This window comes from Ammospiza nelsoni, chromosome 4, assembly GCF_027579445.1.
Source record: "Ammospiza nelsoni isolate bAmmNel1 chromosome 4, bAmmNel1.pri, whole genome shotgun sequence".
Classification (NCBI taxonomy): domain Eukaryota; kingdom Metazoa; phylum Chordata; class Aves; order Passeriformes; family Passerellidae; genus Ammospiza; species Ammospiza nelsoni.
Window position 1 is genome coordinate 7,107,004 of NC_080636.1, and position 16,456 is coordinate 7,123,459.

General features: G+C 49.2%; 1 protein-coding gene across 3 annotated transcripts in view; it reads right to left on the reverse strand.

Moving 5' to 3' along the window:
* The window catches only part of SFXN5 (sideroflexin 5), a 104,518-nt gene that overhangs the window by 39,172 nt on the left and 48,890 nt on the right, over positions 1 to 16,456 (reverse strand). For all 3 annotated transcript variants that reach the window (XM_059470950.1, XM_059470948.1, XM_059470949.1), the window contains 2 exons: positions 15,038 to 15,103; positions 2,544 to 2,634 (listed from right to left, as the gene is read on the reverse strand). In XM_059470950.1, the coding sequence (XP_059326933.1) occupies positions 2,544 to 2,634; positions 15,038 to 15,103 (157 nt within the window). The remainder of the gene's footprint in view (positions 1 to 2,543; positions 2,635 to 15,037; positions 15,104 to 16,456) is intronic.

Below are 16,456 nucleotides of genomic sequence, written 5' to 3' on the forward strand. Positions count from 1 at the left end.
TCCTGGTGTTTGTAGGGATTCTTTCTATCCCAAGGTGCTTTCCACACTCTAAATCTGTCCTTGGGCATCACCTAAACACAACAATTTCAACCACACACACACTAAAGCCCAAGGAGGAGAAATCTTTTCTCCCTCTCCCTTCTCTCCAATGAGCTTTAATTCCCTTCAGATCAGGTTTAGGATGAGATTTTTGGGGTTTTCTGAGGTTTTTTAGCCATGAACATCTCCAGTATAAACCACACCCTCCCCAGTGACACCCTGGCCTTGGGGCCAGCTGTTTACACGCAGTTCTGGGGAAGAAAAGGGTGAATTGGGTTCCTTGAATTCCCCTGGGCACCGAGATCCTTCCCCTCCTCACCTCTGAGCAAGGATCCAGCCCCTCCCTGCTCAGACTCAGGCTCCAAGACCTCCTTCCTTCCCTGCTTTTCCAGGGAACACCTTCAGCCCCTGAGGATGCCGCAACACCAACCCCAAACCCTTTTCCAGCCCCTGGCTCTGCAGGGCTTTGGCTGCTCCTCCAGGAGCTGCTCCCCTGCCTTGGTTTCCTGGATCCAACCCCTGGTCCTGGGTGGGATTTTTTTTTACAATTTGAGATTTTCAGCTGGAAAATTAACCTTGGAAGGGGGTGAGGGCATGGCCTGACCCAGCAGCACTGGTGTTAAATTGTCCTCCAGGCAGAGCTGCTGCAGGTTGGCATTCCCTGATGGTGCAAACACAACCTTCACACAGACCTCTCTGAGGGCACCAAGACCTTCCCTAGCACCCATCCTGGCTTCCCAAAGCTCTGTGGAGTCCTCAGGACATCCCTGCTAGAGTCTGGGCTGCCTTCCACCCCAGCAGCAGCTGCCCCTCCTGTAGTAATTTGGGATGGGACCCTGAAGCTTGGATGTCCCCCACAGTCTTCCAGCTGCCCCCAACCAGCACAGCTCTGGGGGTCAGTGCAGAGGGAGGCAAGGAAGGGATGGGGAAAACTCTCTAATTTCACAGAATCAAGGAATTATTAAGGCTGAAAAGGATCTCTAAGATCAACTCCAACTATCACTGCCAAATCCACCACCCCATCCCTGAGCATCACATCTGTGGGGTTTTTGGAGCAATGGCTTTACCCCAGTGTTTGGCTTTTCATATAGAAATAGAGAATTTCTGCCTTTCTGCTGGGGGCTGGAGGCTCAAAAGGAATTAGGAGACATATCTTAATGAAGGGTTTGTCCAGGTCTGCAAACCACAAACCAGCAATTAGTGGGAGGATCCCTGATGTCCTGGCCCATAACAAAGCCAGACAAATAAAACATTATCTGGGGAATTAATTACAGGCTAAACAAATTAATTATGGGTCCTCAATCAATGCCAACACAAACACCTGGGTGTGAAAGCAGATCAACCCTGCAGCAAGGATTTCCTGCCTGTCTTTGACTCAAACACCCCTTAGAGCTGCCTCCTGGGGCTGGAACTCATCCCTTGTGCTCTCCTGGTTGTAAAACGCCAAGGAAAGCTGAATCTCCCTAAAACAGATCCCAGAAAAGTCCCAGGAAAACAACAACAGTGCCCACAGACCGCTGGTGTACAAGAAAAAGGCTCAGTGCAACCCGCAGAGCACAATCCCTGTCCCCCCTGCTCTGCAGGCAGAGCAGGCAGCTGCTCTTGTGGCAGAAAAGAGGAAAAATATCCAGCAATTCAGCAATTTAGGGCTGGAGGAACACAAAAACCAGTTCTCTGCAAATAAAGGAGCAGAAAGGCCAGAGAAAGTGAGAGCAGCAGACAGGTAAAGGGGCTCAGGAGAGCTCTGAGGATGTGGCACTTGCACAGCAAAGGAAAAACCAGAAAGGAGAATTTGGCATTATATGGCTGAAAAAACAACCTGGATCAGGGAGCAAACCCAATTTTTTTTGTGATTTTGCACCATCTTTGTAAATAAACAAGCTACACAAAAAATTACCCCAAAGCCACTGGTGATTTCTTCAGGGCTAAAATAACAGCATATGCAGGAGGTTGGAACCATGACCCAGCAAAGGCTGAGTGCAGAGCATCCCTGCCCTCAAACATAGGGCTGATAAAACCCCAATAAATGCTCCACCATTCCAGGAGCAGCCTCAGTTCTGCACACACTGGGGGCTGCTCTTAACCAGGGACTCCTCAGAAATCTGCACATTCAGAGCAGAACCATTTCTCTGCATTTTATTGCAAAATAACCCCAGTGTTGCTGCTTATTTGAAGATTTGACACAGCTCAGCCCAGGTCCTGCAAATGAAATGCTCTCAGGTTGGAATGGTCGAGGGCCACTCAGTGCTGATCACTCCTGAAGCTGCTTCAGGGTGGAAAGTGCAACTGAAAAGCCTGAGGAGCTGCCTCCACCAGCATCTCTGCAGCATTTTTCTGCCAAAATTCTGCTTTGCAGAGTCCCATCCCTGCCTGCCCCAGCTCAGGGACCACCACTGAGGGGACATGAGCAGCAAGGGAGGAGCTGTGTCCATCCCAGGGGCTTCTGGGCACCTGCAGGTTTGCAGCCACCACCTGGAACACAAAGAAAAGGAATTTTTCCTTACCGACAGCGGGGAATGGCACAAACCTCTGGATCAGCAGCCGAGTGGCCGGGGTAAACTTGTTGGCTCTCTGGATCAGAACATTAAGGCCCACCTTGGAATGGAGAAAAGCAAACCAGAGGAGCAGAGAGTTAATGACCAGCAGCAGGGCAGATGGCACAGTTTGGGGTCCCTCCCCATGAAAAGGTGTTTGAGAACTAAACCTCCCCCAGCTGCAGGGTTTGGCTGTGTTGAGTTCAACCCTTTAGTCAATACAGGGTTAAATCCAATTGTTGAGCTTAAAACAAGGGTTGAATCCAACCTTTGGGCTTAAATGAAGAGTTGAACCCAGCCTTTGGCTTAAATGAAGTGTTGAAGCCAATTCTTGGGTTTAAATGAAGGATTGAACCCAAGTCTTGGGTTTAAATGAAGGGTTGAACCCAACTCTTGGGCTTAAATGATTGAACCCAACCCTTGGGCTTAAATGAAGGATTGAACCCAACTTTTGGGTTTAAATGAAGGATTGAACCCAACTCTTGGGTTTAAAAGAAGGGTTGAACCCAGCAGTTTGGTTTATCTGAAGCGCTGAACCCATCCAATGGATTGAACCAAACCATTGTGTTTAAATGAAGGGTTGAACTATTGGGTTTAAATGAAGGTTTGAACCCAACTCTTCGGTTAAAATTAAGGGTTGAACCCAGCTTGGGTTTGTATGAAGTGTTGACCCCAACCATTGGATGGAACCCAAACACTTGGTTCACGTGAAGGATTGAACCCGACCCTTGGGCTTACAAGAAGGGTTGAACCCAACCCTTCTTGTTTATATGAAAGGCTGAACACAACCATTGGGTTTAAATGAAGGTTTGAACCCAACAGCTGGGTTTGTCCAAAGTGCTGAACCCAGCCACTGGATTGAACCAAACCATTGGGTTTAAATGAAGGGTTGAGCCCATTACCGGGTTTAAAGTAAAGATTGGACAAAACTATTGGGTTTACACAAAGCATTGAACCCAACTATTGGACTGAACCAAACCACAGGGTTTAAATAAAGGATTGAACCCAATTATTTGGTTTAAATGAAGGATTGAACCCAATTATTTGGTTTATATGGAGAGTTGAACCCAACTGTTTGGTTTATATGGAAGGTTGAACCCGGTTGTTTGGTTTATACGGAAGGTTGAACCCAAGCATTGGGTTTAAACCCTCCCCTGCTGGAAGATAAGCCAGAACCCATTCCAACACCATCCAGTCCTTCTGGAATTGCCCTTGGCTGGATTTTTGCCCAGGTCACCATCATTTTCCGCATCCACCACAAAATCCTTGGGAGTGGCAGTTCTCACCCAGCTGGGAAAAACCCAAATTTCACTGGTGGTGGTGGCCCAGCACAATCAATTCCTTCTCCAAGGGTCTGGACTACACCACCCCATGCAGTGTCAACATTTGGGCTGTAAAGTTTATTATAACCATGGATTTATTTTTGTTGCCTTGTTCAACCCTTGAATAAAGCAGAACTCTCCATCGTTTTTCATGGATCTGGGTCATTGTGGATGTTCATAGAAACATAGAGGAGTCACTGCCTCCTGACTCTCACATTGATAATGCTGAAAGCTGGGGAGAATTTCCATCAAAACTGGCTTCATGCACACATGGAGTTAAAAATTAACTAAATCTATTCATGGAGAATGACCTCTGTCTTTAAATTGCTCTTCCTTGCAATATTTTCTCTTTTTCTTCTCCCGCCCAAAAAAAACCCAAATGCAAAAACTAAACCAAACAGCCCCAACCTGGGAATTTTCAGCTGGAAATGGAAGGCCTGAGCAATGTGTGGCTGAAATGTTTTCAACCCAAAATGCAGCAAAATTATATTTTTTTTAAAAAAATCAGCCAAAACCAAAAAGCTGCCAGAAAAAAAAAGCAACTTTTTGGGTGGGTTTTTTTTTCTTTTTTTTTTTTTTTTTTTTGGAGGAGGGGGTTTAAAAGCAAAGAGAAGCCTGGGAGAAGATATTTTGCAGGCTGCTACATTATACATGCACATCCCAGCTCATCCTGGCGTGCCGGAGCTTGGGAGGAAGAGGGGGAGACGCACAACTGCTGGGTAAGCCCTGCATGAGCACAGGGCTGCTTCTCCAGCCCCAGGAAATATTTCCAGAGCCTTTCCCAAGGTTTTTACCCAGATCCCAAGCAGGAACTCTTCCTCTTGTCCTTAGCAAACACAGCCCTAGAGCTGAGTCCAAGAGAGCCATGGTGACTCTGCTTAGTCTGGACAGCAGTGGGGGCTTGTCTTGAACTTCCTCCCCCTCAAAAATGACTGCATGATTTATTTTTTTTAATTTTCCAATTGCTAGAATGATTCTTTTCAAAGTCTGAACACCTCCATAACCTGTAACACTGTATAAAATGTGTGGCTTTAAGAGAAGCCAGTTTTAAGCCTGGCTTTGCTGGTCTGCCCCATGGATTTGGGTATTCATTCTGGATATGGTTAATCTGTGTCCATGACAAATTTTGTTGGGTTTGCAGCCCTTGCTTGGAGGTTTGGTGGAGGATTTGACATTGAAGTGGAAGAGCAGCAGCTTTTGAAAGAGAAAAGCTGAGTCCGGGAGAGCCACCACTGTGAGGGCAGTGAAATAAAAGCATTTTATTTCCAGATTTAATGTGATGAACTCAGTCCCCACTTACAGCAACCCTCCTGCTGGGAACATGAAATTAAATGTTGCTGGAGATTAAATCCCATCTCCAAATCCTCAACACAAGGGCTGGATATAGGAAACTAATGAGGGTTTGTTTTCTACAGTTTGGAAATTGCTGTAGCTGATCTGTGAACTCCTTCCCATGGGTCATGAGGTGGGATGAGGGTAAACAGGGCAGGAACTGCTCAACCTCAAGCCACCAAAGCAAAAGGCTCATCAAGGTGATGTTAATGAGTTTAATTACTTGGGATTGGCCAAAGGACGCTCTTGAGGCAAATTCATCATTAAAGACCAACCCCAGGTTAATTATTGTGACCATCACCCAGTCACTGAGCAGGGTCTGCAGCACTGGTGATGGAAACATGGAACAGAACCAGGGGGAATTCACCCTACCCAAGCTGGCACAACCACAGAATCACTGAGGCTGGAACAGCCCTTCAAATTCAAGTCCAGCCATCCCCAGCACTGCCAGGGCCACCACTGCCCCATGTCCCCAAGTGCCACATGCACAGGGCTGTGAAATTCCCCCAGGGATGGGGACACCAGCCCTGCCCTGGGTTGCTGTGCTTGACAACCTTTGGTGAAGGAATTCTTCCTGAAATCCAACCTAAACCTTCCTTGGCACAGCCTGAAGCTGCTTCCTCCTGTCCTGTGGGTCCCTTTGCAGCTCAGCTTCTCTGGGCAGCCTGCTCCAGAGTTTGACAGAACTCCAGAATGGTTTGGCTGGGAAGGGACCTTAAAGAACATCCAAGGCAGGGACACCTCCCACTGTCCCAGGGTGCTCCAAGCCCCCATGTCCAACCTGGCCTGGTGCACATGGTCCATACTGTGACCAGATCAAATCCAGCTTTCTCCAATTGCCTGGTTTGCTGAGGTTTCCTCCTCCAGACCACTCCCTTGATGTGGCTGAGGGAGCTGGGGGAATTGGACACAGGGACACAGGAGTGGACACAGGCACACATGGCTGGACACACGGACACATGGCTGGACACACTGACACATGAGTGGACACAGGGACACATAAGTGGACACAGGAATATGGGGCAGGACACAGGGACACATGTCTGGACACAGGGACACAAGAGTGGACACAGGGAGAGATTCATGCTGACCTGACACAGGGATATGTGACTGGACACAGGGACACATGAGTGGACACACAAACACATGAGTGGACACAGGGATATGTGACTGGACACAGGGACACATGAGCGGACACAGAGACACATGGCTGGACCTAGGGACATGAGTGGACACACAACTGGACACAGGGACACACAGCTGGACACAGAGATATGTGACTGGACACAGGGACACATGGCTGGACACAGGGACACACAGCTGGACCCAGGAATACGTGACACCAGCACTTCCTAACATCCCTCAACACTAACCCGGGATCAAACATGGCCAGTGGGAGAGAAACCTCACCCAGGGCTCTACTGTGCCTCTGGCAGCACTCTGCCCTTCCTCCCTCCCTCCTCCTCCTCCTCGAGTGCCAGGAATTCCTGCCATTTCTTTAGCTTCTGTTTTGTTTCAGCATCAACAACATTCCCTCAGCAGAACGTTTGTGATGTCACTGCACTTTGAAGCAGAACCATCAGACTGTCAGAGACCAATGTTTCTGATTCCTTTTCTTCTCCTTATCTCACAAAGTTCCAACCTCATGTCTACCAAGACACCAATTCTAAAACCATGGGAATTAAAAAAAAAATCCTTGCTTTTTTCTGCCTTTTTATGAAGACTTTTGAAGCCTGAGAGATGGTTTTGAATGCCTGACATTGGCAATGACCAAGCCTACACCTCTTAAACCCAGCCTAGAGCAGTAAATCCATCAGAGGAGTTATTTCACTTCATATTGGGAGGGAATTTTTATAAAATAGAGGAATCTCAGGAGTCCAGTGAGCATTAGCTGGTAGATGACACCACCCAAACATTGCTTCATGGGCTGTGCTAGAGAAATCTCCACTGATTTAGGGGATTTAACTCCAGGGCATCCCTGAGCACTGCAGCTGGAGCTGGCTGTTCAAAGGACCTGGAAAGTCAACTTGGAAAGAGGGACTGGCTCCAAAGGAGGTTATCCCTATCCCCTAGTCACCAGATTGGATTAGAACTAATTGGATCTGATGAGTCCCATCCAGCCAAGCTGGAGAAAAGAGCATTAGGAGTAGGAAGGAAAAAACTCATTCATTAGGGCTGGGAGGTGAAGAGATGGAGGCAGAGAGATGGGAAAACTGGGCTCTTTCCCAACTGGAGCTTTCCCAAGCCAAGGAGAACAGAATGGAAGAGTCTAAGGGAAGGGAAAGCAATCAGGATCTGAGTGGGGAAGGAACTTGGTGAGAAGTAGGAGTAAGGGAAGGAGCAGACATCACTCCCAAGACAATTCCAGCAGGGATGGCCACAGCAGCCCCACAGCTGGATGCTTCAAGGGAAGAGAATGGTGCAGCCTGGAACAAGGCTGGAGGAAAGTGGGATTCATGCTGAGAACACAACAAACTTGGTTTGGAAGATGGTGGAGCAAAGAGGATGAGGGCCCATGCCCAGGACAAGAGGGAGTTGTCTCATACCAAGTTTTCCATGCACCTGGATCCTGTCCAGAGGCAGCAGCACTGCTGGGGTGGTGGGGATGGGCTGGGACAGAGGGAAAGGAAGGGATGAGAACAAACCTGCTGGAAATGGAAACATCCCAGTGGAACGAGAGAGAAAATGCTGCAGAGAGGCACATGGAGTTTGGGAGGGGACAGTCACAGGGGGAACCTTAAGCATCATCTACTTCCAGTTCCCTGCCTTGGACACCTTCCACCATCCCAGGCTGCTCCAAGCCCTTCCAGCCTGGCCTGGAACACTCTCAGGGATGGGTTTGGCAGCAGCCAGCAGGTGCCAGGTGCTCCTGACTCCAGGGACAGGATGGTGATGGACACTGGGAGCATTCCCAAAGAACCCCCTGTCCTTGTCCCCCACAAGGCTGTGGCTTTGGGAATGACTGCTCAGCTCCAGCGATTTCGGGGCTCCATGGAGGAACTGCTGGGCTGAGTTTCAGTCTGAGAGATCCAACCACTCCCTTTGGGGTCTGAGAATGAACTGGGAAAGGGATGTGCTCTCCTCAGAGCAGAGAGATGAAGACTTTAGAGCCAGGCACTGCTTCATTTCAAACTTAAACTTCATTTAAAAGAGAAGTTGATCACCAGCTCCTCGGATCCCCTGGGATTTTCCCCCTGCTCATGGAGGAGGGAGCCAGGCCACGCTCCATCCCCTCCCATCCCTCTCCCGACTTTTCCAGCCCCTGAATGTCTCCTGTCCGAGCAGGACAGAGCCGAGGCGGTGGGAGGGCTCCAGCTCTCCCGGCTGATTATGGACATCACACCCCATTCACAGGCTGTCAGCGCAGCCTCGCAGACAATTATCGGGAACAAGGAGAGGATTGGAAAAATCCACAGGGGCACCTCCACCTGGAGAGGAGAGCGAGAAATGGTGTGTGAGAGGTCAGCGTGAACGAGCGGGAAAGGAGGAGCAGCCCCACGCCGCGGGAAGGAGCGGGAGTGCTGAAAAGGGATGGAATGGGAGTAATGGAAAGGGAAGAAATGGGATTACTGTAAAGGGAAGAAATGGGGTTGCTGACATGGGATGGAATGGGATTGATGGAAAGGGAAGGAATGGGATAGATGGAAAGGGAAGGAATGGGATTGATGATGTAGGAAGGAATGGGATTGATGCTGTAGTAAGGAATGGGATTGATGGAAAGGGATTGCTGGAAAGGCATGGAATTGGATTGATGGAAAGGGAAGGAATGGGATTGCTGTCATGGGAAGGAATGGGACTGCTGGAATGGGTAAGGAAGGCATGGGGCTGCTGGAAAGGGAAGAAATGGGATTGCTGACATGGGAATGAGTGGGACTGATGGAAAAGGAAGGAATGGGACTGCTGGAAAGGGATGGAATGGGATTGATGGAATCGGTGGGGAAGAAATGGGATTGATGGCATGGGAAGGAATGGGATTGATGGCATGGGAAGGAATGGGATTGCTGGAATGGGAAGGAATGGGATTGATGGAAAAGGAAGGAATGGGATTGATGGAAAAGGAAGAAATGGGATTGATGGAAAGGGAAGGATTTGGATTGATAGAAAGGGAAGAAATGGGATTGCTGGCATGGGAAGGAATGGGATTGCTGGAAAAGGAAGGATTGGGATTGCAGGATTTGGAGTTGCTCTTGGCAGAACTGGATCAGGGAAATTGAAATGCTGGTGGAGAAAGCTCCAATCCCACAGAAAAAGTGGGAGATGCTCTAAGGAGAAGGTCCAGAGAGACTCAAAAAATTACTCCAGAGGGTTCCAGAAGTGTCAGCTCTGCAGTCACCAATCCAAAGGTCCCAGCAGCAGGGACAATGCAGGAAACAGGCAATGGCTGCTCATGGTCCTTGGCTGATTTAATTCAGACCTTTCAGCACAGCCCCAAGAGTCACTTCTCACCCAAAGAGAAGTTTGATCTAAGTCCTGAAGAGCTGAGCCAGCACCAAAAGGGATCAGCAGTGCCAGAGCAAATGGAGCTGGGATCTGGAATTAGGAATCAAAAAATCCTGGAATGGGTTGGGTTGGAAGGGCCTTAAATCCCCTCTCATGCACCCCTCACCTCCCACTGGGCCAGGGTGCTGCAAGCTGCCCTTGGACACTTCTAGGGATCGCCCAATTTCCCTGGGCAGAAGAAACCTACTTCTACATAGAAATAATAAAGTTGTTATAAATAATTATTATCTATATAAAATTATAATATCTAAAAAGCAATTGTTGCCAATAAAATCTGCTTCATGCAGCTTTTTTAATCTCCTAAAAGCGTGAAAAATAGCAGAGTAAGAGTGTGTGTGTCAGCTGGAAAGAGTTTCTGTCTCATCACAGCCCCCCTGATCTGTGCAGCTCTTGGCACTGGAATACTGGGGGAATAAAAAATTCCAAACATTTCAAATACATTTGGTCTCTCTCAAGTCTTTTTACTTCTCCCTGCCTTTGTTTGCCTTGTTTAGGAAAACCAGCTGGTGTTAATTGCACTTCATGCACCACCAGCATGAACAGCAGCCAGATATCAGGAATTGGAGCCTGATCCCAGGAATCCACTCAATTGTTTGGGGAAAAAATTACATTATCACTCTTCAGAACAGAATAAAATGAGGGAGCAAAAGAAAAGGCAGGAAAGAGGCTGGTGGGGGGAAAGTGGGATAAAAATAAATTACAATAATAGAAAGAGAAATTGAGATGTTAGAGGATGGAATTCCCAGAGCAGCTGTGGCTGCCCCTGGATCTATGGGATGTCCCAGGCCAGGTTGGACATTGGGACTTGGAGCACCTGGGACAGTGGGAGGTGTCCCTGCCCATGGCAGGGGTGGGATGGGATTTGGGACTTGGGATCTGTTCCAACCCAAACACCTTTCCCAGCCTTATTTCAAGTGGTTCCTTCACCTGAGTCATGCACAGGAGAAGGGATGAAATCCTGGACCTGGCACGGCTCTGTGCTCTGACTTGGGTTGGGAGTAGTTGGAGAGAAAAGGAAATATGGGGAGAAAAAGGTGGAGTAAAAGAATTGATTCCTACCCAAATTCACCCTGTAGGGCTGGAAATCAGGAGCTGTGGTCGTAGCAATTCCTGTCTCTAAAAAGGGAAGAAAATCAGGATATTTGCAAAGGTTTCCCATTTAACTGCAGGACAATGAGGCCAAAATCTGCTCACTCAGCCCTGATGGAGCAAGGCTGTGAGGCTGTCCCTGCTGTGAGGACACAGAGGGTGAGGCACAGCCACAAATTCACTGCTCTGTCCTCTCTGGGCTTCTCCAGGCCCTTTTCCACCTGCACACAGGGAAGGGTCTCCCCCCAGTGACTGAGCCCACATCCCAGAGCCTCCCTGCTGGGCAGGGCTTTCTCCAGGCTGCTGGGAGCTGTGAGGGGTTTCAGCATTCCACAACTTCAGGAGTGCTTCCAACTGGGATGTCTGTGGGGACACAGAAACCTCACTGCACACCCCCTGTGCCATCCCTGCTCTGCTGGGAAGGTTTTCTTCCAACATCAGAGAGGAGAAGAACCTTTAAAAGCTGCTACCCTTCATGTTTCACATGGAGGAAAACCTCCTCCCAACATCACGATAGAAGAACCCCTGAAGGTTTTTGCCCTTCAGGTTTCCCACAGAGCAAAAGCTTCCAACATACAGAAGGAGAAGAACCACTAAAGGCTGCTGCCCTTCATGGTTCATGTGAGGGAAAACCTCCCTCCAACATCATGATAGAAGAACCCCTGAAGGTTTTTTTACCCTTCCTGCTCCACATGGAAGAAAACATCCTTCCAACATCAGGAAGGAGAAGAACCCCTAAAGGTTTTTGCCCTTCCTGCTCCACAGGGAGAAAAACATCCCAACATCCAGAAGGAGAAGAACCTCTAAAGGCTGCTGCCCTTCATATTTCACATGGAGAAAAACCTCCTTCCAACATCAGGAAGGAGAAGAACCCAAGAAGGGTTTTGCCCTTCACGCTCCACGTGGAGGAAAAGCTTCCAACATCAGGATAGAAGAACCCCTGAAGGTTTTTGCCTTTCATTCTCCACATGGAAGAAAACATCCCAATATCCAAAAGGATAAGAACCTCTAAAGGCTGCTGTTCTCCATGGTCCATGTGGAGGAAAAGCTCATTCCAACATCAGGATAGAAGAAGAACTCCTGAAGGTTTTTGCCCTTCAGCTCTACATGGAGGAAAAGCTTCCAACATACGGAAGGAGAAGAACCACTAGAGGCTGCTGCCCTTCATGGTTCAGGTGGAGGAAAAGCTCCCAACATCTGGAAGGAGAACCTCTAAAAGCTGCTGCCCTTCATATTTCACGTGGAAGAAAATCTCCTTCCAACATCAGGAAGAAGAACCCCTGAAGGTTTTTGCCCTTCCTGCTCCACGTGGAGAAAAACATCCCAACATGAGGGAGAAGAACCCCTGAAGGTTTTTGCCCTTCAGCTCCAAGTGGAAGAAAACCTCCCAAGCATCAGGAAGGAGAAGAACCCAAGAAGATTTTTGCCCTTCATGCTCCACGTGGAGGAAAAGCTCATTCCAACATCATGATAGAAGAAAAATCCCTGAAGGTTTTTGCCCTTCATGCTCCACGTGGGGAAAAATATTCCAGCATCCAAAAGAAGAACCTCTAAAGGTTGCTACCCTTCATATTTCATGTGGAGGAGAAGCTCCTTCCAACATCAGGATAGAAGAAGAACCCCTGAAGGTTTTTGCCCCTCATGCTTCATGTGAAGAAAAACATCCCAACATCCAAAAGGAGAACTACCTCTAAAGGCTGTTGCCCTTCACAGTCCATGTGGAGGAAAACCTCCTTCCAACATCAGGACAGAAGAACCTCTAAAGGTTTTTGCCCTTCATATTTCATGTGGAGGAAAAGCTCCTTCCAACATCAGGAAAGAGAAGAAGCTGTGAAGGATTTTGCCCTTCATGCTCCACATGGAGGAAAAGCTCCCAACATCTGGAAGGAGAACCTCTAAAGGCCGCTGCCCTTCATATTTCACGTGGAAGAAAATCTCCTTCCAACGTCAGGATAGAAGAATCCCTGAAGGTTTTTGCCCTTCCTGCTCCATGTGGAAGAAAACCTCCCAAACGTCAGGAAGGAGAACCCCAGAAGGTTTTTGCCCTTCTCCACCCTGGACCGTCCACAGCCCCACAGAAAGCTCCTGCCTGTCCCTGTGGCACTGTTTTGACCCCTTGAGCACCCCAGCTCACAGCCAGCACTGTTCCACACACCCAGAGCATCCTGGTGAGATGCCAGCCTGGGGGACAGGGTGGCACTGCCCAGGAGGCAGCAGCTCCCCCATGCAGGGAGATCTCTGCTTGCACCAGGCTGAAACTCCCCAATTTTATTCCCTGCACATCTCACAGAGCTTCTCACACCTCTTTGCACAGGGGTGATTCCCAGAGCACCCCAAGGTCCCTTCTGCCCTCTGGAGCTGCCCTGCAGGCTCTGAGCAGTCCAAGGGATTCCAGCTCCCCAAGCCCTGCACAGCCCTGCAGCACGGACACCTCCACACCCACGGGGTCCTTACCAAAGCCTCCCAGCTGCTTGGGGGACAAAGCTCTGCCAAGATCCTTGTCCGTGTGTCCTGCCCCTCTAATCTGCCCCTGTTCCAAGAGGGAGAGGAGCATTAATGCCAAAACCACGGGATCAGCAGCACCACAGCGTGCTGGGGTGTGAGGGGCAGCAGCACGTCCAGCTGGGGACTGTCACCTCAGGGACTCACAAGGTGACAAAAATGCTGGCCTAAGCACTGAGGAGTTCAGGGAAACCATCCCATGTTTCCCCTGGAAGCTGTGGATGGAAAACCAAAGCATTGAGGTTGTTAGGATGGGGATTAGGGTTAAAGTTGAGCTGGAAAAGTGAGCACAGCTCCTGGGTGAAGAGGTGGGAGCTCAGGAGGGCCAGAGTGTGAGTCCAGGTGAGCCAGGCTGGGTTTTGAGCTCAAGTGAGCCAGTCCAGGAGCCCAGGTGAGCCAGGCTGGGAGCTCAGGTCAGCCAGGCTGGGTTGTGAGCAGGAAGGGACAGCAGAGGGGACAGGAGCAGCAGTGCCCAGCACACAGACTGAGACATGGCAAACCATCCTGCACAAGGGTACCCAATAAAATGGAGTTTTCCCTCAAAACCTTGAGGCACTTCAACAACTCCACGCCTTTTGGAAAATGGTCTGGCAGCTGCACAAGGAGCAAATTCTCTGTGACCTGAAAAAATGGGGAAATGTCATGGCCAGAGGGAAAAATACCAAGGGCTGTGGGATCTGTAATGCTCCAAAGGGAAAGGTACAACCACTCAGTTTGGGGCTTATTTGAAACCCCAGTGTAAGGAATAACTTTCCCAAGTTGCTCCTCAAAACTGTTCCTGCCCCTTTGGAAAGAGCTGATCATGCTCCTGATGTCAACCTGTGCTCCTGGGAATGTATTAAAAGCCACAAGAGCTTGATTTTAAGAATGTTAAAAGCTTCTCTCACAGGAGCTTTATAATCTGTGTGATTATTTCACACAGAACTGCAGAGGAGGCCCCAGAGCTGCTCCAGGGCTGGAGCCAGGCTGGGAGAGCTGGGAATGTTCACCCAGAGAAGGGAAAATTCCAGGAAATCCTAAATGTCCCTAAAGAGGCTCCAGGAGAGCTGGAGAGGGACTGGGGACAAGGCCTGCAGGGACAGGAGCCAGGGAATGGCTCCCACTGGGAAAGGGGAGATTGGGCTGGGATCTTGGCAAGGAATTCCTGGCTGGGCTGGAATTGCCAGATTTGCTGTGGCTGCCCCTGGATCCCTGGCAGTGCCCAAGGCCAAGTTGGATCCACCTGGGACAGTGGGAGGTGTCCCTGCCATGGCAGGGGTGGCACTGGGTGGGATTTGAGGTCCCTTCCCACACAAACCATTCCAGGGTTCCACACCGTGACCTGAACTCCAGCTCCAGCTTGGAACACATCTACAGGGGAAGATGGAATTACATCCCCAGTGGAACATTCCAGAACTCTGCCTCTCCTCTCCTGCCACCCAGGGCCCTGCAGCCTCGAGGTCTCTAAATTAGCCTGGTTAATGAATTCCCCACCAATTAACGCACAAGGGAGAGTGGGAGTTCACAGAGCAGCCAAGGCACAGCACAGGAGGGGCTGGATTCTGGTTCTGCTGCAAAGCTCGGGCATGCAGGGCCAGCCACACCCCAGGTGACAGCATTTGCTGGTTATCAAGACAGAGTTAAGTCAATTAAAAGACATCAACATGCTCAACAATCCAAAAAAACATCTCCCAAGCAGCTCCTTAGTCATGAAATCCAGAGATATAAAGAGTTACCCACTGCTATTGAGACAGCACTTATGACAGCTCCCAAGTAGCCCTGGATGAACTTGGATGTCGGAGAAGGCTTTGGAAAGAAAAACAAAACATATTTTCAATAAACAAACTTCTGGTTATTAATATTCAACCCTTTTTTTCCCCCTTTTTTTTTGTTTGTTTGTTTGTTTTGGTTTTGGTGTATTTGTTTCAGAGCAGAGACAGGTTTAATTTTGTCATATTGTTCTGTGACACATGGGCTGTCATCCCAAGAGGCAAAAGTGAGGAAATCGTGGCCTCCTGAGCAAGGTCACAGGGAATGGAAAATTAATTGGCATCAGAAAATTATAATAATAGCAGCTCAAAGGAAGGATGTGAGTGAAATTCAGCAAATGGTACCAAATTAGCATTTCTACCCTGGAGTGCTGAACCCCAAACTCGCCACAGTCAATATTTCATCTGTGAAATGTTCTCTCAGTGAGCTGGATGGATTCCAGCTCAGCTTCCCACATCCCAACACAGGATGAATGGAGGCTGAGGAGAAGAAAGGGAGCAGGAACAGCCCCAGCACTTTCCAGGGAGAGCCCCACCAAGGATGGAGCAGGGACAGCCCCACCAAGGATGGAGCAAGGACAGCATCACCAAGGATGGAGCAGGGACAGCATCACCAAGGATGGAGCAGGGACAGCTCCAGCATTTCCCAGGTACAGCCCCAGCACTTCCCACTGCCACCAGCATGGACAAAACCCCTGGGAGATGGGATCATGGAGCTTCCTCCTGCTCCCCCAACCCAGGCACTGTTCTGCTCTGTGCTTTTTCAGATCCCAGTTAAACCATTCCAGACCAGTTGAGACCATGGACTGGTTCAGCTCCGAGGCCTTGAGCCTCATTTCTGTGCCTGCAGTGATTCCCAGATCCTTGTGCTGGTTACACTGAGTTTAAACACGGGACAGTGGCCAGTCCAGAAATCCCCCAGTGGGCACCCCAGAGGTTTCATGGGCACCCCAAAGGTTTCATGGCCAGGGAAAAGGCAGGATTGGTGTTTCCATGTGGGAATGCCCTGGGGCAGGCCCACAGCTGCCTCATGGCTGTGCATAGGAATTGGCACAGCTGTGACTCAAATTTTACCCCAAAAGAACCAGGCGTGAGTTTCAAGCCCTGGGAATCATTTGTTTAACTTAGGGTGAACTTGAGAGTTCCCCCATAAGCCTTTGGTGTTATGCTAAGGTGTCCAAGTCCTGCTCCCCTATTGGCTATGCCCTATTATGTATCCCCTATATGTTACACTAAGTTCTGCTCCCCTATTGGTTACTTGTTTCCCCTATATGGTTATAGTTCCAGAATGTTCCACCCCCAAGTGTATATATTGTTGCTTCCCCTTTGTCTCAGGTCTTTGGATCCTGCCCCTCCTACTGTGCTCGACTTCTCCACAATTGTTGTTTGT